At 43.8% G+C, this 23,322-nt stretch overlaps 2 protein-coding genes across 2 annotated transcripts in view; one reads left to right on the forward strand and one right to left on the reverse strand.

Annotated features, from left to right (window-relative positions):
• Positions 1-2,155: 2,155 nt before the first annotated feature.
• Positions 2,156-5,571, forward strand: LOC138207960 (protein glass-like). The gene is made up of 2 exons (XM_069165566.1): positions 2,156-2,388; positions 3,123-5,571. The coding sequence occupies exons 1-2, from the start codon at positions 2,196-2,198 to the stop codon at positions 4,199-4,201; spliced, it is 1,272 nt and encodes a 423-aa protein (XP_069021667.1). The 5' UTR covers positions 2,156-2,195; the 3' UTR covers positions 4,202-5,571.
• Positions 5,572-6,014: 443 nt separating this feature from the next.
• Positions 6,015-23,322, reverse strand: part of doc2a (double C2-like domains, alpha) — a 33,499-nt gene continuing 16,191 nt past the window's right edge. Inside the window, exons 5-11 of the mRNA XM_069165565.1 lie at positions 23,078-23,187; positions 20,566-20,692; positions 20,253-20,312; positions 14,303-14,508; positions 12,940-13,021; positions 11,554-11,650; positions 6,015-10,397 (exon numbers count right to left, since the gene is read on the reverse strand). Of these exons, the coding sequence (XP_069021666.1) occupies positions 10,261-10,397; positions 11,554-11,650; positions 12,940-13,021; positions 14,303-14,508; positions 20,253-20,312; positions 20,566-20,692; positions 23,078-23,187 (819 nt within the window). The 3' untranslated portion in view covers positions 6,015-10,260. The remainder of the gene's footprint in view (positions 10,398-11,553; positions 11,651-12,939; positions 13,022-14,302; positions 14,509-20,252; positions 20,313-20,565; positions 20,693-23,077; positions 23,188-23,322) is intronic.

Raw genomic sequence — 23,322 nt, forward strand, 5'->3', positions numbered from 1 at the left:
TTCTGTTGTAAAGTTGTGGGTTTTTTTTGGTGTGTTAATTTCTTGACAAACAGGAAACTTTAAGCAAGTTTGTATTATTACAATCTGACAATCTTCTTTTTATAATCAAGTTAATTTAATGGATAAAATGTCAGAAAATACTGATTTATGAACATCAAACTGTTCAAAAGCCAAAATTTGTGAGTTTGCTGTGACTGGAAACTAGGAACAAGAAACCAAGCAGGAAGTGATCGTATTTGTACGAGCTGGGGGAGGAGCCATCGGTGGATCTGACTGATCTGGAAACCTGACGATACTACGTCCCGCCCTCCGATAGCTGTAACCTGACTGCACCACAGGCCTGTCAATCAAACAGACTCGCCCCCAAAATCACATCTTTTTAAAGCTTATTTTCTAATGAATGAGGGATTATTTTCAGATGGACCTCCAGAAAATTAATAAGAAGGAGTGGCTTTAGCTAACAACACCGAGATAACTGATGGACACATTTTATTCACTTTGGATTTGATGAGAGAAGTTGAATGGGAGTCTATGGAGCTGGAGGCTTTTTGGAGCCGAATTCTAGTGGCACTTGGTGGTATTGCAGCTTAAAGACACTTCTGCATTGGCCTCGTTTTTCAGACCTTTTCAGAAAAGTTAGATATCAGGTCAATAAAAGGTCAACAATTAAAAATGTATGCTGTTTATTAGCCCGCAGACTCCAAAAAAAATTCTGTAAATACCGGATTGTAGGTTTACTCTGAAGTTTCTCACAATTAGTTGTGGGACAAACGTCTTTCTCTAACTGAGGTCACACAAAGACAGCAAGTGTTGTGATGCACTTTAACGTCCGCAGAGGTGATCATAAAGATGTTTCTTTTATGTCCCACTTCATTAAAAATTCACTTCATAAATTCACATTTTAGTTCGTCCTACCAGTGTGTTTTAGTGATGCTCTTATTTTGGAAGACATTGGCCTTATTTCCTGTTTGGAGTAGGTTAACTGAAGGTAAAATGCTGCCCCCCCCCTCCTCCTGCTGTATTTCTGCTGACTGAGCACAATCCCAACAATGCACCAGTTCAAGTCCTCATCCTCCGTGGGGAATCACACACGTTCATCCTGATTAGGATCATTGTGAAAGGGCCTCCGGGCAGGTTTTTACAGATGTTTGCAGTCATCAGTGATGCACACCGAGATTCATTCAAACAGCCTGTAATTAATACTGACAGTACACTGCTGTCTGTTTGGAATATTTTTTTAAAAAACTGGAAGTGTTAAGAGGCTGTCTGTCCTGTGTTTTGGATGTTTTATTTTGATCATTTTCACAGGATGTATTAGTGTATTATGTCTTTTGGTGCCTCGGACTGTTTTATTTTGGTAGTTTTCCCAGGAAAAGTTGGTCTGCTTTGTACTCAGGATTATTTAATGGCGATAGTGTTATTGTGATGTCCTGTGCTAATGAAGGTTGTACTTTGATAGTTTTCACAGGAACTATCAGTTTATTATGTCAGTTTTGGTGATTTGAACGGTTTCATTTTGGTAGTTTTCACAGGAAGTGTTGGTGTCTGTCTTGACACTGGCGTGCACTAAGAATCCTGTGTGTTTGCTGCCCTCCAGAGGTCATAATGAGGAACTGCAACGCTGCATTTAAAACCAGTTACAGGTGTTCGTTGTCGTATCGATGCCACACAAACCAACGGGTGACGTCACCGTTGGTCGGCGATTGGTTTCACGTAAAACAGTCATTTGGGAATTCAAAGTGACAAATGACTAATTGGAGAATTGACCTGTAAATTTCAGGTATTTGTATTTGTATTGGTAGTTTATTAACATTTCTAAGCAAACAGGTGACGACCGATATTAGCCATGCTGATGTTTAATCGTACTGTTTAATGGTTGTTTGTGGTTTTGTGTCTCCTTGTAGTCGTTTGTTTACATTTTATTTGTTAAAATTCAGTCACTTCATAGTCTCCATGATGACAGATGATCAACCGACAAATTAACCAAATTGGCAACAAGTCTAAAAAAAACTGCTGTTGCAAACAAGGTTCTGTGAATGTTGTGTTCAATAACATAAATGTATATTTTTAAAGGGACACTTTTACTTTGAAAGACAGACACTGAACAAACCAAGCGTTTCCGGTTTGGTTTGTTGTTATCTCGTCCTGTTTCCGGTGTGGATGCTGCCGCAGCTGTTTATGGTCCCAGCATCAAAATGACCAAACTGCAGCTGCTGAACGCCTACCTGACGGAGCGGCTGACGGCGGTGGTGAAGGAGATCCTGGACGTGGTGGGGGACACGGTGACCGAGTACCGGGAGGAGACCGCCAGGACCAAGCGGGAGAACGAGAGCCTGCGGAGGCAGCTGCGGGACATCCTGCTGCTGGAGGCCGAGACCGAGTGGATGAGTAAGGGCCGAGCTAGCCGGCTAGCTCCCGGACAGAACGCCGTTCAGAACCGCGCTGAAAAATACGTCAGTTTAAGTCTTCCCAACGGTTTTAACGTTAAACTCCGACTTAGTCTCGGATTTTAAAGTGTCTACGTGTCTTCAAGGATTCTCTTTTCAATTCGGCACCTGATTAACGACCCCTCTTTGTCAGAATTTTAAAACCGACGTGACCTTTTAGCGTTTTCCCCGTTAGTTCCCCTTTTCCATCACGCGACTATCGAGCGTCGTCTGATGCGATGAGAGCAGGTGTCACCTGAAAAATGAAGAGGAGGGGCTTTGTAGCAACGTGAGACTCCCGCCAAATTAATCTTTAAAGTTTGTTGGCACCGAATTATTTAAATGTGCCCCATTATTATAAGCAATACGTTTACAACAAACAGTTGAACATTAAATTGGCAGATTATTGCATGCAGTTTGGTGTGACGGGCTGTAGAGGAACTAAGTTTGAGGAACTGTCAATCTCAGTGTCGGGCTGGCTGTCTGTCTGTCAGTCACGTAAAAGGGGAATTCCACACACATTTTTATACTATTGAAACTACTTCAGGTTCTACTGAAGAATCAACACATGTTTTTTAGTGGTTGGATAAATAAAACAATTCCCAGATTTAATCGTGAGTTCAGGGTTCATCTGAAATGTCTGACAGCATGTTACCGCCTCCTTTGTTCTGACTGTCGGGTCCTCCTCTGTCTCAGGGTCCAGGTCCGGTCTCGGTCCTGCAGCTCCGGAACAGCAGCAGCTCGCAGAACCGGAGAGGAGACCCCGCTCCGAGGAGCCGGACTCCACCCTGAACCAGCCCAGACAGCCATCGGTCAGCGAGCAGGTGGTAACGGTGTCGTTGCTGTCGCTCCACAGCGACGCCCCCCCGGGACCCGCCCACCTGCCAGAGGACACGAAGCCCGCCGAGTCCTGGGACCTGAAGCCAGAACCGTCGCGGGAGGCGTTTGGAACAGTTTCACCTCACCCGTCTCCCTCCTCCCTGAACCCTCCCGCCGCAGTACCCAGAGTCCACATTGAGGTCCCGCCCCTCAGGGAGGAGCCACGTGCCCCGCCCCTTAGGGAGGAGCCTCGTGCCACGCCCCTCGGGGAGGAGCTTTGTGCCCCCCCTCTCATCAAAACTGAACCTGAGGAGTTCAAAGTGAGTGAACCCGAAGGCCCGACGGGCTCCGTGACGTTGAGCGCTCTCGTCCCGAAGGAGGCGGTGTTCAGGAGCCGGGTGGAGCCGGAGCGGACCGTGGTGGTGCACGCAGACCGACAGGAAGCGCAGCCAAACAGAAAGTCTTCTCAGGAGACGCTGCCGGCCGACGGCGGCGGCGGCGCCGCGGTCGGCGGTTTCGTCCCCGAGCTCGTCCACCGCTGCCCGCGCTGCGGCGACGCGTTCGGCCAGGCCGCCAGCCTGTGCCTGCACCTGGAGCAGCAGAGGAAGACGTACGCCTGCGACTGGTGCTGCAAGTCCTTCGCGCAGTCGGCCGACCTGCGGCGCCACCTGCGCACGCACACGGGCGAGCGGCCGCACCGCTGCACCTTCTGCTCCAAGAGCTTCAGCCAGCGGGGGAACCTGCGGCGCCACCTGCGCATCCACACGGGGGAGCGTCCGTACAGCTGCCCGTTCTGCTGCCGCACCTTCAGCGACGGCGACACCATGAAGAAGCACAAGCGCACGCACTCCGGCGAGAAGCCGTACCGCTGCGCCCAGTGCACCAAGACCTTCACCAGCGCCAGCGGCCTGCAGATCCACCTGAAGAAGGGCATGTGCTTCGTGCTAAACGCCTGATTGGTCGCTTCGGGAGGGACGTCGCTCACACATACGGACACGGCAGTTCATCAAGCGAAGGGGGCGGAGTTCTGCAGGGACGCCGAGGTCGGCGGGAAGTGACACGACGGAGGAGAGATGGTTCCCGCTCGGGTGTCCGAAAGAGAGACGAGCAAAGCGGAGGAAACGCCGGTCGTCTGCGAAGTCGTAAAGGAGAAAGACGACGACGCGAGGAGACAAAACAGCCGTCCAATCAGAAGAGAGGCTGTCGACTCACCTGAGGCTGTTTGTGTCTGGAGCTGCGAGACGCGTCGCAAACCAGCGAGCTGTGAGGCGTTTTGATATTTTCATATAAAAACCTTCAACATTAAATCAGACGAAGTTCTGAGATGTAAAACTTCACAGAAAAAAAAACTTTAAATCTCCTGCAGAAAATAATTTCATTATAAAATGTATTTATTTAAAGCAGAAAATAAAGATCGTTTCATGTTTGTTGCGAACCGAACGTGAAGACATCAGCCAGCCGGTTTTTCAAAATGCAATTTAGTCTAAATATCATCTGTGTGCAGAACGACTTCTGTCTGCAGCTCATATTCATTTAATTATTGATTACGCTGCAGATCAGATTTCTCCCTGTGAAAGATTTCAGTTTACTGTCGTCGTTACAGATGCATGCTGGGAAATATTTTAGTCAAAAGAGACAAAAAAAAATCACCCAGTGAATCATCAATTTATTATTTGACTCCGAGAACTTTAACATCTGGAGAGGAAAATTAAGATGGAAGTTGTTTATGAAGCAGAATTGATTGATTGATTGATTGATTGATTGATTGATTGATTGATTATTGAAACTTTGGCTGCTGGTACGTTAACATGTTAGTTATCAGTTTTTAAACATGTAAAAGATACTAAATAAACTTTAGGATCTTTTTTTAAACCCTAAAGACAGAAGATGAACTGAAACGCTGAGAAAACAGTCACTGGTTTGTGATGCGGCGCTGCAGAGGAGGAAGAACAGGCTCCACCTCTTCCTCCTCTTCCTCCTCTTCCTCCCGCTGAGCTTTTTCCAAGCACTTTGAGTTTTTAACGGCAGCTACAGACGACGTGGTCCTTCCTATTTATTTATTTATTTCGGAGAGTTGGAGGATGGGACGAGTGTTTACGCTGACAGGAAGTCTCTTCTTGCTTTGCACTTGTTCTTCACCTTTCATTGTCTTCATTTTGGATGCAGGTCAGAGGTCAAAGGTCACTAAAAAATCTTAAATAATCTGACCTGCAGAAAACTTTAATCTGTGAAAATCCTTCAGAGGACGACGACGCTCAGAGAGAAGAAATGAAACAATAAAGTTTTATTTGCTGGATTTATTTCAACAATTAAAAGTTTTGCGACAGTTTTGTCAGGTGGTTTTATTTATTAAACTACATTATTATTTTGAATATTTTTTTTTATATCTTATAAATCACAGCAGCTCAGAAACAATCGACACATTTATCTTCAGTAAAACTTCTTTTGATGAACATGAAAATCGACCTGCTGTAAAAAAAATTAAAAAAAAAACTCAAGAGAGACCACGTGATGGAATAAGTATCAGGTGACACGTTGCTCCGTTCAGGTTTTTCCACTTGTTCACCTGGTGAGAGCTCACCCTGCATTCAAATCCTGTTGGACATCTGCACGCTAACGCCAGACAAACACTTCAGACACTTTCTGTATTATTTCATTATTAAAAGTGAAAGTTTCTCTCCCATCAAGTGAAAAATCTGCTTACTCGGACGGTAAAGCAAAATCTGTGATGAAGGAAGACGGAAGCAACAGAAATAAGAGCAAATGACACGAGAGAAAAAAAGTCTTTAATAGAAAAGAAGAAATTAACAAACAGTGAGTTCCTGGACGAACAGAAAGAAAACGAAGATGAATTATTTCTTAGAGGAAGGGCTTTAAATATCATTTAATTTCACAATAAAAAATATTTGCAGAAGTTTCTGTATTATTGATGTGAAAAAAATGAAGTGAAAGTAGTGGAGTATATTTAGTGACTTTACGATGGGTTCAGCAATTTAAATTCTACTTTTAAACAATATGTGAGCTAAGTTTTCTAATCAATTAAAAATATCATCGCCTAAACACATTTGATTAACTAGAAAAAAATTAAGTACAAAAAGAATCAATTATCAAGAAATATATTCAGAAATAACCTGATTTAAGTCAATTTATAATATAAACGACATGTTTTAACTGAATGTAAACTAAAAACACGTTTTGAATTCATTTAAAACAAACGACACGTTTTATGAATTTAAAACATAAACGACACATTTTAAATGAACTTAAAATTTAACCATGGTTTCAGAGAATTTCTAGTTGTGTCTTTGTTGTTGTTCGTGTCAGATTTCTTTTGCCTCTAAATAAAAACCAGTAAAACACTAATAAAGTTGAAACCCTCTGGTAGTGTTGGAGGTGTGACCGTAATTACACTTCACACATCTGTAGTCTCCCTCTCTGCTGCTGCTGTTATTGCACTTCTGTTTCCCCGCCTGCAGGGGGCAGTGTGACGCCGCTCCGCCGAGGAAGAACCACCCTGCACGGGAACAAACTGACACCTCTTCCTCTGTCTGTGTTGCATTCCAAATTTATTGTTGCATCGTACATAAAACACCTGATAGAAATGTCAGAAGGACCGTAAAGCACGAGGTCGGTGTAAACAACGATATCGTAGAGAAAAGCCACGTCCGTACATTCAGTCGTGCATAAGAGATGAAGAGTAAACAGCGGAACAGGAGCTGCAACCTGAATGCCGCATCAGGTCTCGCTCCAACACTTCAATTAGAAAACAGGCGCAGAGAGATATAAAGAAGTATAACAACATATTGCATCATGCAACAACGAGGAAGAACCACTTGTATCATCATCATCATCATCATTGACAGGATGTACTTTTTTTTTTTTTTTCACAGTCTCACTGAGGAGTGCAATAGAAGTGTGATCATGGGGGAGTGACAGGAAGTGATTAATGGCACCTGTACAGATTTATATGGAAGCAGATGAGGGTTTATATTTTAACAAAATCCCCAAAAGAGTCGTGAAGCTGTTTCAGTCGCTGCAGTAAAACTCATCTTCATTCAGAAAATGTCACCAAACTCACAGTTTAAGATCTTCTGTATGGAGTCCAAAACATGTCAATATCAAACAAATAATTAGAAAATAAATATGTTTTTTTACAAATATGGTTATTGTGAAATATTTCATAATATAATGTTGACTTCGTAAATTTATTTCTTACGTTTTACACCATTTATTGACGCGATTATTGATTTCCTAACTATTTATTTAATGTTGACCTCTTTGGGACTCCGTACATCTGCAACAGAAAAATGTCAGACTCTTAAAATAAAAAGCCGGTAGGTATATGAGCTTGTGTACACAACGTTTTTCGACAACTCCTAACGTGCATTTTGTTCGTAAACATCCAATCACGAAGCTTAAAACTGTTGTTGCATGTGAAGCTAACGGAGCTAAACTACTAACTAAACTGAAGATTATCGAGTCGAAAAATTTATTCACATAAAACAAAAATCGGAGCGTGGCCAAATTATTCGGGGAAACTCGGACCACATGTTTTGAGTTTCTTCTGGTTCCTTCGACAGCCGAACCCAAAGATTCTCTCACAATTAGCACCTTCAAACATCATCAAACCGTCACCTTTTAAAAAACAGGTGAAAGAATCTTTTTCAACAAAACAAAAAGCATCAGGATAAACGGTGAGATCCAAACGATGGAGGATCATTAAACCGAGCTTGTGAGTGTGTCTTCGTACGTCTAGATCAGGGGTGTCAAACTCATTTTAGTTAAGGGGCCACATACTGCCCGCTTTGATCTCAAGTGGGCCAGACCAGTAAAATCATAGCATAATAACGCGGCCAAACGACAATATTTCTCTTTGTTTAAATCATTGGTGAAGGTTTTTGGATGATAAACCCTATTTTAAGGTCTTTCTACAATAAACTAGAAACATAAAGACCAAAAACTCAGACATCAGCCCACTGTTTATCTGTCCCGGCTCTCCTCTGCAGATTCCCTCGCTTTGTGACGCGTTTGACGTCAAACGCGTCACAAAGCGAGCACCGAGCGCTTCTTCCTCCGGAGCAGACGTCGCATTTACGCTGTTTTTGAAGCAATTACTGGATCGATTAAAAAAAAATAACAAAACGTTTGTACTCATAAACCTCCATATTCTCATAGAAATGCAATTTATGTCTTTCTGTAATTTTCACACTTAGCAAAGTCATCCAGCAGGCCGAGCTGGACCCCCTGGCGGGCCGGATCCGGCCCGCGGGCCGTATGTTTGACACCCCTGGTCTAGATTGTGTTTTATAAACTAATATATTGTCGTTAATTTGATATGTGGCCTCTAACAAACATCATTTCCCAGAAGCCCGGAGGTTTGGTGGCCTTTTGTGTTGGAATGTGAAAAGGTACCCTGAGGAACATGCAGCATTTTTTTTTTTTTTTCAGATAGAAACGAGAGACGGCGTCGACTTGCTGAAAGCCGGCGGACGGAGACGAACTCCGACGTGTCGGTGCGACTTTAAATACTCCGCGTTTTGTCCTTCGGACCGACATGGTTTTTCACGCTTTAACCACAACAAGAGATTATTTTAAACGGTAAGACGTTGCTTCTTCACTCTGGCCAGCAGAGGGCGCTGCCGTCCCCACAGCACCCCGCCGCTACTCTGATTTAAGCAGAATTAAACCTTCTGTGGACAAACTTCCAGATATTTAAGTGCCCCAAAAAAGGTTAAAGTAACAGAAATGGTCCCCGTTGGGTCTTCTTTCTAGGGTCTTTTTTTTTTTTTTTTTTTTTTTTTTATCACAAGGGTATATTTAAATTATAATTTAATGAACTGAAATTACATTCGACGTGTTACTCTGAACATTGTGTTCTGTTGGTTTTTATCCACCAAATGAAACAGAAAAGTCGTCCCAACCCAGCATATCTACACCATGAGGGCCGGAACTCATCAAAATGAGATGATTAAAGATTCACTTCGGTTACCGTCCCGTCAGCGGCCGGTTAGAAGTGTTACGACGTCAGCGCGCAAGACGCCTCGAAATTCAAGCTGTTTTCCGGGAAAACTTCCTGCGGCGGAAACGTGATGCAGGAAATGCAAAAGAGGGAACAGACGGAGCGTCGATATTTTCCTCGGACGTACTTTTAAATTACGAAGAAAAACTGCGTACGACTAAAAATGACAATATATTCATTTGCCACCCGACGACAAATTAGCTTCCAGCATTCTTGAAAACGTCAGTAAACGCGACACAGTTTTGTGAACTCGGAGCGTTCGGAAAAGTTTGCAAACGCCACAAGAGGGCGACATTCACACGAACTCTTCTCGTAAAAGACGGTAAACACGACCACAGTCGGAGGCAGCAGCTAACGGACGAGTTAGAGGCTCAGTATGCTACAGCTGACCAGCTAATTAGTTTGCTAGCCAGCTAACATTGGCCGTGCACGTTTCACCAGCAGACGTTTGTTTTATTTAGCTTAAGTTTAGCTAAAAGCGCAACGCGACGCGTGTCCATGCGTGTTTCTTACACTCTGACGAACACCGACACGTAAATCCTGTAACAAACATGCTTTCGGCAGCGCGGCCGTTGATTTATTTGAGCCGACTCGATCAGACGGAGAAGTTATCGGTCGACGAACGGTCACAGCATCACGAAGATTAATTTGAATGATCCGATTGGCCGTCGACGTAAACACAGAACAGCAGAACCAGGAAGTGACGAACTTGAAGTATCAAACATGCAGTTTAATTTATTACAAATCTACAAAACCTCGACTGAACTTTGGTGAGTTCCGCCCCTCAGACGTCGCGCGTTCACATCGACCCGACGACCTTTTCTTCCCGATGACTTGCGGGTCGATAACGAAGGCACGCCGCCACCGCGCCGCCCTCTTGTTGTAAAGACACTCGTCCTCCGTACTTCCTGCGGCGAAGAAGAAGTGCGTCCAGTAAACCCGAAGGTCCCGGTGAACCGTGCGCTCCCTGACGGCGGAGGGCGGCGGCGGCGGCGGTTAGTCGTGGCTGAGGGTCTGCGGCAGCTCGTTGGTCAGGATGTGCCACCGCTCCACCCGGCGGCCTTTGTTCTTCAGGCAGTCCGTCCAGTGGCGGAGGGCGTCGCCCTGGGAGCGGCAGCTCAGACAGACGCCACCTACAGACCGGCGGCGGGAAGCACAGGAAGAGTTTCTGCAGTCAGCGGTCCGTTAAAGTCTCTCCGAGGACGCCCGGGAGTCGCTACGGTCGCCACGGCGACACCGAGGAAACCGTATTTATTTTTGACGGGCTACGTCGGAGTCCTTTATCGGCGCTACGATTGTGTTGTTGAGGGCGAGAAACTCGCCCGTTTTTTAACGCGCCGCGAGCGGCGTGCTGTCATGTTGGAGAAGCCCGTTGCCACGGCGACACAGTTCAGGTGGTTTGCAGCGAATGTTTTTCCCCTCCGACGCCTCAGAAGGTCCCGGTAGAGCTAACAAGGCTAACGAACATCTAGTTTCACAAAAAAAAAAAAAACAGCTAAACTCAAGTTAACCAACAGCTATCAACTTGCTAAACAAAGCTAAAAACAGATAATTTTACACAAAAAATAAAAAAATACTTAATTTAATAAAGCTAATTTCACTAAAAACTAGCTAAACTCAAGTTGATAACAACCAGCCAACAAAGCTAAAAAAAAAAACCCAGCTAATTTCACTTAAAAACAGCAAAACTAAAGTTAAAATCTAACAACTCTAACAATCGGCTAACAAACAGTTAATTTCGCAATAATAAACAGCTAAACTCCGGTTAACAACCAACTGAAAACGCGCCTTCTTCGGTCTTAGACAATGAAGCTCCGCCGCTCTTGAAACGTGAATGTCTCTCATAAAAACCTTTTTCATCAATCAAAGTCATGATTCACAATGTGATTGTGCTGTTTGTCATCAATCAGGTGATCATCTGAAAACCTGTTCTAGAATCAGTGTAAAGATCTACAGAACCGATGCGTTGGGTTCTGATTGGCGTTTCTTGACAGCCAATCAGGACGAGTATTTTTCCACGTCTGTGTCGAAACCTGTCTCGTACTCGCCGACACTTCAGGACAAACAACTGTTGAGCGCTCACGTCGTCCAGGATGAAGACGGCAGGACTCTGTGCAGATAGACGCGTGATAAATATCTTGGGAAACATACCCAAGCTGTCGCTGAGCAGCTTCGCCGACACCAGCGAGCAGCGTGTGTGAGCCTCATTAATATTTACGGGGTTTTTTTTGTAACAGCTAGAAGCAGAAAATGAACCTGAAGATAAGAAAACAAGTTTCAGCCGCTCACCGATGAAGTCGTTGGAGCGTCCCAGGTCGTAGTCCCACACCGTCACCTCCAGCGTCTTGTTGGCGAGCTCCGACAGCGACATCTCGTAGAAGAACTCCTGCAGAGAAAACACAGGCTGAGGACGGGTCGGTGGGGATGAGTCGCCGAGGTCAAGCGTCTAACGTCCTCCGACACCTGAACGCTGCACGAACAACAACGGCCTCCGTTCGTTTCCTCACCGCAGTAGTCTGCTGCCTGCTGACGTTTCCATTGATAAACGTGCAGCTGTGGATCAGATTTAGTTCAAATATTTCATCTTCCAGTCGGTCGGGAAAAAGGCTTTGTGCTCCTTTCATGTAAAACAATGAATTTTTGACATATTTATGACCCCAAACATTTGAAGTCCCCTCAGAAGACTATTTTTTGAGGTGAAAACACAGAGTTTAGTGTCGAAGAAGCATGTTTTAATGGGAGAAAGATGTCAGCTGGTAATTTCCTAAAATTAAACGAATATAAAACACAAAATCCTCCCCGTCGGCCCCAAAACAAAAAGAGATATGTTGGAAAATAATCTGGAGCAGCTAACTCTTTGGATAAAATCAGGGGTAAGAAGCCACGGCCACTTATTAAGTGCTCTGCATGTTACTGGAGGACTCCACTAGAGGGCACACCACTGAAACAAGGATAAAATCAGAACATCCCGATATAACTGATATAAACAATAAACATGGCGACAGTTGAGGGCGTCACTACTTTACTGATTCTGATATCACAGGGGGACAGAACGCTTCGGAGCACACTCAGTTTTTCCAGCATTTCACGTAGAAAACGGACATAACTGTCTCTGACTTGTTTCTATGCAGTTTAGCACATCTCTGACTCTGTCACGGCTCCACACTGCCCCCACAGGACATCTGTATATTACATCTGACCGTCACAGCTCCACACTGCCCCCACAGGTCATCTGTATATTACATCTGACCGTCACAGCTCCACGCTGCCCCCCACAGGTCATCTGTATATTACATCTGACCGTCACAGCTCCACACTGCCCCCACAGGTCATCTGTGTATTACAACTTGCGTATGCAATGCGTTAATTTTAAAATGTGTTTTACTTTTTTCTACATTTTAACTCAATTTTATTGATGTGTTTCCTTGTGTTTAATTTAATCTGCTCTTAGGCTTTTTATTTTTAAATTACATTTTAACATGTTTTTATGTTCCTTTATTTCTGTTCTTATGTGAATCACTGCATGTCATTTTCTTGCTGTAAAACACTTTGAGCTGCACTTATTGCATGAAAGGTGCTTTAACAATAAAGTTTATTATTATTAAATGACCGTAGTACGAGCTTGTTAGCATCGTCATCCTGGGAGGACGTGGAGCTCAGACTCAGGCTTCTTACCTCGTTGAACTCCGGGTTGAGGGTTTTCTTCATCACGGCTGTTTTGTGCTTTGATTTCTTCTGCATGTCAGGCTTCAGGTATCTGAGAGCAGGGACAGAAGAGGAGGAGGAGGGAGCTCATTAGTTCACTTCTGAGTCATCACACTTAAATATGAGTGTAAATACAGTCATTCAACCTGCTGTTCATGTGCTTTAATATGGACTCTTTGGTTGGATTCAAAGTCTGAAGGAAATTGGTTCGGTCAAAGTTTTATTCAGTTTTATTCTATAAGTAGCCAACAAGTACTCAGTATAAGTGGGACCTCCCTCAAAATAAAAGCATTCTAGGAACCTGGTTGTAGGATAAAGAGTTAATTCTGATTTTCTCAGTACATCATTTCACATATTTTTAAACTTATTTTTCTCCCTTTTTTGACCAAAAAAAATTCAGCATTTTATTTCACTTTATTTCTTATTCCTGTCAAAAGGGACTTTTTCCTTCCAGCTGTCACTCATGTTGAATTGTTGGGTTTTCGTCTGAACTTCCCTGAGAAGTCTTATGTTGTGATTTATTGCTACATAATTTAAAAAAAATCTGTCTGGACTCTGCAAGTCGTTTCTGGTGAATCTCTTCGCGCTCTTTCGGCCCTCAGCTGTCAGACGTCTTGTTCTGACTGCGACTCAGTTCTTATCGACAGGAAACAAACTTTCCTCCTTCCACAAACTGTCCCTCGAGCTCCGCAGGAGACAAAAGAACAGGGAAGCCTTAAATCCCAGAGTCCGTCCCGGGGCATGTCCTCCCGAGGAGACACTGCCCCAACTCTCCTCCCCTCTCTGATTCTCTCTGATGCCAAACAGATGCTTCTCTTAGTCAAACAGTAACTGCACCAGTGCTTATCACGGTTAATAAGATGGCAGAACTCCAGTTTTTAATTGTCTCATTGATGTCGAAGTGTGAAGTCTGCAGAAGGAACAAGACGCAACACTGACAAACGGTCCGAATCACAAACGTTGGCTGAGCCAACGTAATAATACCAGAAATGCTTTTTCACCGCTCAGTTCATATAAACTGAAGGAGTTCAGTAAAACCATAAAACCTAAAAACACAATTAGCGTAAAAATTTAAAAATGACCTACAACTTTAAATTATAGACGAAAACATTCACCAATAATTAGAAATAATGCCTTTGTCCCATTAAACAAACACAACGAACCAAACAGTGAAAGTTGTATGATGCTGCCATTCAGCTTTGCAGCCAACTTTTCTCAGTGGGCACGTCTGGTACTGTAACAACAACAACAACAACAACAACCAAAACTCCATTGGCCTCCATTATGATTTGTATAAAACCTCATTTTCATGACAGTGTGTTGGGGATCTTACATTTTGACGTAGGGGTCGGAGAATCCGTTGACGTCCATCGCTGCCAGGTGGGCGCAGCGCCTCACGCCAACGCAGAGACCCCCGCTGCGACGGCCTTCACCTCCTCCTCCTCGCTCCACGTCTTCGTCCTTCAGCGGAGGCAGGAACTGCAGGGACAGAAGAAGACGACCTCTCTCCTCCAGACTGTGGAGCTGCTCGTTCTCCCACTGTGGACGACATCAGAGCAGCCGCATTGGTTTAGTCTGTTTAGTTTAGTCTGTTTAGTTTAGTCAGATTAGTTTAATCAGATTAGTTTATTTAGGTTAGTTTAGTCAATTTAGTTTCGTCAGTTTAGGTTATTCAGATTAGTTTAAACAGATTACTTTATTCAGATTAGTTTAGTCAGTTTGGTTTAGTCAGGTTAGTTCAATCATATTAGGTTTGTCAGATCGGTTTAATTGAGCCAGTTTGAATCATTACTTTTAATTACTGGGGCGAGAAAATCAGCAAAATCAATCAACAACAACAAACTGAAGCAGCAACAACAACAGTTTCTAAAACTCCAATCAGAAAGTCATACAAATTCCAGTGTTGACTCTGACGCTTTGTGTACTTTGGGTTTGATCTTGTATTCCTTTTGCAGGACTCGATATCCTCTCAGGTTTCAGCTGCTTTGATGCTTTTGCTTCAGGCGCTCCGAGCCGAAAACCCTCCAAGGAAGGAGACGACACTCGTGAACTCAGCAGAATTTCCCCAAAGGTACCACGACTGTGTTTGAACATCGACAATCGTCCTCTCTGGATATTTTAGTGATTGTCATCACGCTTGCGTCTCCCTGTGGGCGAGGACGGACTTTTAGTTTTACTTCAGAAAGTCAACTCTCCACAAAACGAAGACCAACCGATCATCATTTCTGTCAGAGAGACTTCCAAAGTGCAAACACAGTCCTGAATGTGGTCCGAACTGTTCAACTCTTTTGGCCACGATAATCACGTGTGAGTCATGACTGGATCATTTTAGCCTATTAATCCGCCTGCAATCCTGTTTTCTACTGATAAACTGGAAATGTATTTTAATCCACAAACCCAATCATAGTCCACCGCAGCGATGAGAACAAACGGACGTCTGATGGAGTTCATTAAAACTTTTTGATTCCATCTCAGTGAGAAGATCGATAGTTTAATCCTCTATCTTTGGCCTCCTCCCGGTGTGAAGCTCCCGTCTCCGTCTGACTCCTCCAGCTCTCTCCATCATCACCCCACCAGTCCTCATTATAAACAGACCGTCTGAGCTCTCGGTTTATCACCTGCACCTCCTCCTCCGCTCGCTGACCTTTTTCGCTGTGCCTCCAAAAAGGAAAAGGCAAAAAGCTTTTCGTTTTGAGCTGTTTGAACTGGACAAAAAAAAGGCAAACTGTTGTATTCAGGTCGTTTGTATTAAGAGCTTCCTACGATTTCTGTTGGTATTCAGCTGCTTCCCACCATCCCTCACAAAAAAAAAAAAAAAAAAAAAGAAATGCAGCTAAGAAAAGAAATAAAGGTCAAAAATAATCAGACCGATGACTTTTCGCAGGTGTCGGCACGGCCTGGCAGGACTTCTCTTCCCACCCACCACTTCAGTGGGAGAGGCACTTTGTAGATGAATACGGTCTCCGGCTGAAATGGAGAGTCATTCTTCAATAACACGTTATCAGGCTCCAGCTTCGTGTTCCAGCCGGTGCACAGCTTTTCTATCGGAGTGAGACCTCCATGCTCATCTTTCAAAGTGAGTAAGGAGGTGAGCGAACGGGTCAAGGAAGGGTGACGGTTTCCTGTTTCCCTCAAACAGTCAGTTTTGGTTTCTTTTCAACCATCATCTTTCTCTGGCCAGAAACAGCATCGTATTTCAACCAGAACTCCGGTTACAGGTTAACTAAAATACAATATTTTAAATAATACATTTGCATTGTTAATCATTTTTATGACCAAAACGAAGAAAAAATGTTTGAGGAAATATTCAATATTCTCCTTAACAAAGACAGCTGAAGGGGCGTGTCCCTGTCTGTTTGATTGACAGCTGGTAAAGGGGCGTGTCCCTGTCATTCAGGAAACAATTTACATATTTGTTTCTAACTGTTGGAGGAATAATTATATATTTTTTTGCTGTTATTTGCATGGATCAGCAGTGCACATAGTTAATGACAAAATATTAACAGCAGAGTAAATATTAAATTAACTGTAATACATTATGATGTGGAATAAATCCTGGTGTTTGTGCTCCGGGCTGCTATTAGACAGTATTTTAACACACTCATCATCTAACTAATCTCACCAAATCTGATCAAACAAACGACTTCATTTCCATCATATCTGCAGAGGAAGAGTGAAACAGGACCAACGAGGAGGGGATCTGATCCACAGAGAGACTCTGAGCTGCTGTTTGTGTTTTACAGCCGGCCACTCTCAGATCAGCCTCCACACACGGCAACAACAGGCCGAAGGTGAGTCATTAGGTAAAGCCACTTGTTTGTCTCTGTGCAGGTTCGATTGGCTCTAAACAGCGACGGTGAAACGATGAAACACCTCCCCCGCCTCTGTCTTTGTTAAAGCACCTGTGTGACCGCTGAGGCCGGCAGGCGACTAACAAGCTCGCTCCGGGTTAAAAACACCGACGAGATCCTGCGTTACACACACAACATGAAGCCAGACTAATCTTTAAAAGTGGTGAATTGGAGCCTGAAGTTTGACAGAAACGGGACAAAGACTGATGAGACCTGGCAGGAGGACGCAGCTCCGACCGCATGTTGTTATGATAAGAAGGACAGCACAGCATGGAAAATATGAAGAGCATGAATTTATTCGTTTGGAACTGGATTTGCACCAAATATGAAGGAACACCACCAAGGCACTGCTAAAATTTTGCATTTGTAACAGGTAATTAACATGAGGTCACTGTGACCTTTGACCACCAAATTCTAATCAGTTCATTGTTGGGCCCAAGCGAACATTTGTGCCAAATGTCAAGGAATTCCATCAAGTTGTTCCTGAGATATCACATTCATAATAGGGGATAGATGTGAAGTCACAGTGACCTTCGACAACCAAAATCTACTTAATTCATCACTATGACCTTGACTTTTGACCCAGAATCTTATCAGTTTATCATTGGGACCAAGTGAACATTTGTGCCAAATTTGAAGGAACTCCATCAAAGTGTTCTTGAGAAAACACTTTCGAGAGAATGAGACGGACATCTACACGTTTGTACGAAAAACAAACAAATGGACAAACAACTAATTACTGTTTCAACGCAAACTCTTATTAGACGACTGATGTGAGAACATGTTCTCCATCAGATCGAAGGCTCCAGGTTTGATTCTGACACTCAGAGAGTAAAGAGACTAAACGAGTCAATGGCATGTTATATAAAGCATCTCTCTGACACGATGCTGTCCGCGACACTCAGAGCTCCAAATCCGGTGGTCACACGTCATCGCCGACCTGCCGTTTGGTAACAGGAAGCGACAGATTAATAACAGGATATCCAACCCGCGGTTCAGGGACTGCCAGAGGTCTTCACGAGGTTGAGGAGTCAGGCAGAGAAATGAGAAGTAGTTTCATCTCATGACTGCCTAATTCAAAAGAAATGATCTCCCAGTTGGAGAGCGTGTAACGAGGAGTAATTCAGATATCAGGCTTAACTCCTCTCCACACTATTATCCTCCCACATGAAGAGGAGGAGGGACGGCGAGAAGTTTCTGCCAGGAGACACTAAAAAATGAGCTGCCGATACAAACGATCATCGAGTCCAGTTTGACTGAGGCTCAGATTTCTGTCTGAAATTTCTGTCCTTAAAGTCTCCGAGAACCAACACGTCCTCCTCTCAGCCCGACTGAAAGAGTTAAATCCAGACGTTGTTCTTGCAGCTCGACTATCTCGAACCTTCAGAGGTTGTGGGATGGTCGGCAGCTTTGATAATAAAGTGTGAAGGACGCTCGCTGTCGGAGCCGCGAGGAGCGACACTTCCTGCTCACATCGTTGACTTATTGCCAAACTACCGAGGTGAGACGTCGTGTTCCCCGCCGAGCGTCTGTCTCCTCCGGCTGCCATGACGAGTCCTCTCATTTATCTGGACGTCTCTCCAGTCCTCAGTCTCTCTTTTTACGAGGCTGCAGATCTCAGAGCTCAACGAGAAGTTCCAGAAGAGACTTTTCTCATCAGTCATAGCTCCTATTTGTTTTCTTGCTATTTTCTGACGGGTTTTTTTTAACCCAAAACTACGACTGAAATTAGAATGAAACCGAATTCCATCCGGAGGCTTCACGTCAGTCACAGTCTGGATCATTTCACCGTCATGGTCCATAAAACCACACAACCTTCCACGGTGCATCAGAAATGTCTCATTAATGAGCCTCCCTGGTTGCAGCTGCCGAGAAAATCACCACCGCAGGAAGTCCTTGTCCGAAAGTTCCCGCTGAGAACCGACAGTGACCCCGCGGCTAAACGTCAGAGACGAGATGATCTCATGACCCCGTGTTTCTTTTCAAGTCAGACTTGGATGTTAACTTTGGAGGATGTGAGGACTCTGCATCACTTCCGGTCTCTGGTTGGGTTTTAGATTTAAATCACAGCAGCAGACACATAAGGAGAATTTGGATAGAAATTTCTGATCCTAATTTGATCCTGGTTCTTGCTGTTCTTTAGATTCTTTAGATTCCAGACCGGAAAATAAACTCTTCAAAATAAAATCTTCCGATAAATCACAGCATTTCAAACAGGAAGTGAAATCTCAGACTGACTCTGAACCTCTCTGAGTGTTTGATGAAGGAGAACCATGAGAGCCGCACGTCGGAAGATAATCTGAGTCCTCAGAAGAACCACTTCAAGCTGCTCTATCCTCCTTCATCCTTTACGTTCTGGTTTCTAACGAAGTCTAATTAAAGTTTGAAGAGCAGCTCAGTGAATCAACACGTTCCTTTATCTCCAGACTTCGTGGAAACAAATAAAAACAGGTGAATTTAAATGTAAAACTCTTCGAACCTCCTCTGTGACTCTGGCTCAGCGCGAGTCATCCCGTTCAGCCTCAATACATCGACGAAGCAGATTCCCTTTATTCATTAATTTAGAAGCGTCGAGCAGTCGAGACTTATTCGCCATGGCAACCGTCCCTGTTAGAGATTTGAGGACGATGACGAAGAAGACGGTTTCACTGCACTGACATCAATAATAAAGGTACAGTACTGAGGTGAGACCTGTTGCATCAATAATTAGGGGTGATCGTCATTATTAAAGTTGATTAAAGGTCTGAATTAATAAAGAAAATTAAATATTAACATCAACAATCAGACAGGACTGATTAGATTATTAATCAGGTGTTAATGGATGATATTCATAATGAGGTCAAACTTTAAAGAGAGTTTAATACATGTTTTTAATTTCACCTGATAAAATTCTATTTTAATCTGATTTAATTAAATGGTTGAAAGGTTTAAAAATGTAAAGAGAAACCGAACAGATCAATACAACGTCCCGCCCACCAATAGCTGTAACCTGACTGCACCACAGGCCTGTCAATCAAACAGACACGCCCCCAGCACATCTTTTTGAATCTTCTTTTCTAATGAATGAGGGATTATTTTCAGATGGACCTCCAGAAAACTAATAAGAAGGAGTGACTTTAGCTAACAACACCGAGATAACTGATGGACACATTTTATTCACTTTGGATTTGATGAGAGAAGTTGAATGGGAGTCTATGGAGCCTGAGGCTTTTTGGAGCCGACCTCTAGTGGCACTCGGTGGTATTGCACCTTAAGACACTTCTGCATCGGCCTTATTTTTCAGACCTGGAAGCTACGAACACTTTTACATTCAGTGTGTGATCAGGACGAACACACCTGCTGGTTTTAAGGTCACGCTGTCACCTCATCAGACAGATCGGTGATTAATCTGCTCTCACAGACAGACAGACAGACAGACGGAGAGACGTTTACCTCTCGTAAGTAGCAGGATATTCCTCGCAGGGCTTCACCCATGGCAGTTGGAGAGGGAAGCTGAAGCAGAGATGTGAACAGGAAGTCAGAGATAAAACAGAATTATCCAACGCAATTAAATGCCCTCGTTAATGTGTCATAACTGGCTGCTGTTTTATTTTCCATGAAGATGAAGGACATGCATGTGTGTCCTCGCTGGTACAGTTCTGTGTGTGTGTGTGTGTGTGTGTGTGTGTGTGTGTGTGTGTGTGTGTGTGTGTGTGTGTGTGTGTGTGTGTGTGTGCGTGTGTGTGTGTGTGTGTGTGTGTGTTACCGGTGGCGGATGCTCCAGGCAGGTGTGGAAGTGTTTCGTCTGGTCGTGTTTCACACGTTTCAGAGGAACACGGGACTCCCCGATTAACTCATTATGGGTCAACTTGTCCTCGTCACACACGGTCAACCTGGACAGGACGAGACACAGGAGTTAGGAAACAGAGGAAGAGACACAGGAGGAAATAAAGAGGAGAGGAAATAAAGGCAGAAACCAAATAAAGTCCTTCTGTTACTCCTTCATGAAAATTGTATTTTTTTTTTAGATTTCTTGTTTTAAATTTTCTCTGCTTTGCTGTATTTACGTCTCGTTGTCTCTGGATGTCTCTGGATGTCTCTGGATGTTTCTGGATGTTTCTGGATGGTTCTGGATCTTTAGGACTGCAGACCTAAACCCGTCCAGGTGAGAGTTTGAGAGTTTGACTGTAACTGAATCGGAAGTGGGCGATAATGAGGACTGCAGCTCCTCGGAAATTTCCAGCTGTGACACAGGACTCCTCACGCTCTGAGACAACAGCAGCAGCAGCACGGGATGGAGAGGAAACCCTCCTCCTCCTCCTCTTCATCCTCCTGCCCTCCACAGCTCTGAAAAAGGTCATCGGTGCGATCGATATCAAACTGCAGAAGCTGCCGGTTCTACAGCGAAATGTCAGATTCTGTTCAGTTGGATCAAAGAACGCTGACACACGTTTGCTCCTCCGTGCCTCACGGGGCACCATCGTTGAGTAACGGCCGAAGTCATTGGAAGTCAAACACCTCGAGATAAACATTTGGTGGGATGATTTCTCCATTCAGGTGCCTTTTCAGAGTGAGACCTTACAACTAACAAATACTATAAATATGTTTTGGACATTTAATGGATGTAAGAAATATGCTTTTTTTTTCTAAATGTGGTCGAGTGTGGACGAAAATAAAATGCAGTTCTGCAGTAAACCTGACGCCCAGGTGCTGCAACATCATGTGACTACAAAAACAAGTTTCTTCATTTATATGTCCGCATTTGTTCACAGCAACAGAGAGACAACAGCGCCACCATGAGGTCAAACTGGTTATAGAGCCGAAACCTGAATCCAGCAACCATGTGAAATAAAAGAAACACTCACAGACATTCACCACGTCAGAAAACAAAACGTCTGGCTGTTAGTGAGGTCGACACACCCTCGTCCCTGATGTGGACCCGGAGCAGCAGCATCAGCTCAGTCAGCATTTTAAATGTGGAGGTAAACAACGTGGAAACGGCGACAGGAGAAGGTTGAGAGCGAGTGACCAAACTTCTGCAGCGTTTATAATAAATATAATCACAGAAAAGACATTCAGGAGCTGGAAAACTCAGTGAGTGTCTGAGTGTCTGGGTGACTGACCTCTTTATTATTTATGAGGTGAATCAGATGGAGATTTGGAGATAAATCTGTTGAAAGGTCAGACACCTGCAGAGCTACGGTCTATAAACTTTTATCATCATGTAATGTGTCACTGAACCTTCGCTTCACCTCTGAACCCTGAGTCATTTCTAATTTGACTGTAAAGTAACGTTAGTGTTTTTTTTTTCTGCATCATATTTGATTTGGAAAGGAGCTCTTATTTTTGGTAATACAGAGAGTTTTGTTTGGAAAGGAGACTTTATGTAGTAAAATATTCAGCAGAGCTTCTGTTGATGTTTTTTGAGGAAAAATCGTGGGAATTCTTTTGCAAAATTTAGCAAAATTGCAAGCTCTTGCAAATATTGAAGGTGCTTGAATTTGCATTAATTACTATGCTCGAAAGTGCAGCAGAGCACAATTCAAATGGCAGAATTTACAAAAGAAGGAAAAATTCTTTGATAATTTAATTTTCAAAAACTGAAAAGAGATGCTATTTATATGAACAACATTTTTCCCAAGAGTCCGCAGACGTTACCGATATTGTAAAAAAAAAAAAAAAAAAAGAGGGGGTGGGGCTCCAGCTGCTGTACATATCAAAGTATTTCAGAGGTGCGTTCACAGTCACATGTTGGCTTTGACACACGTTTAGTGGAGTCTGAACGTTTGCTCTGAGATCAGTAATTAAAAGCTTCCTGCTCAGTTATTTCACACCTCCGACTGCAGACTTTCTCCTCCTGTCGCTGTCATCTGCATCTTCACTGCTGGAAAACATTCATCCATCATCAGAAAACATTTCAGCTCCTTAAAGATCCGTCATGGTTGCATCACGTAGAGAACGTCACCAAACTTCATTAAAGAAGAGAGGAGAGGAGGTCTGAGATACGAGCGGGTGGGAAACAGGAAAACATCAGTTCGCCTCATGAATCCCCTGTCTTACATTCAGCGGGAGCTCAGAGCTTCTCCCACAGCAGGTTTCAGCTCTGACAATTAAATTAATGAAACATGACGACGGAGCTCCACGTCTGAATGTCAGGGTGTCCCCGCACTCGGCTGACAGCTGTGAAAGGAATTGCTCTTAAATGAGAGCCGATCGAACTGGACAGGGATCGTTTCCGAGGTGTCTCACGCACACACACACACGGTAATCACACACACCTGAGCGTCTTCCTGTGCATATCCTCCTCTGTGATCCCAACGTACGTGAGCGTTTCATTCCACACCGGATTCAGTGAGTTACGGATCGTCTTCGTCTTCAGTTTGTTGGCCTGAAGATGAAAAACACAGAATTAATGGAATTATTTGTTTGTGTTTGGTATGTCACTTATCCGTCATGTTTCCTCTTCCTCATGTCCTTTTAAAAACATTCCTGCTGGTATTTTGTGTGTCTGTTCTTAATTTTT

This window comes from Embiotoca jacksoni, unplaced genomic scaffold (assembly GCF_022577435.1).
Source record: "Embiotoca jacksoni isolate LCO1_2020_lvr unplaced genomic scaffold, fEmbJac1.0.p SCAF_34, whole genome shotgun sequence".
NCBI lineage: Eukaryota > Metazoa > Chordata > Actinopteri > Embiotocidae > Embiotoca > Embiotoca jacksoni.

Excerpts from the sequence above, each read along its gene's own strand:
- LOC138207960 (XM_069165566.1), top strand. The coding sequence starts at position 2,196 with ATGACCAAACTGCAGCTGCTGAACGCCTACCTGACGGAGCGGCTGACG. Across the intron at positions 2,389-3,122 it reads GGCCGAGACCGAGTGGATGA|GGTCCAGGTCCGGTCTCGGT; the intron begins GTAAGGGCCGAG and ends CCTCTGTCTCAG.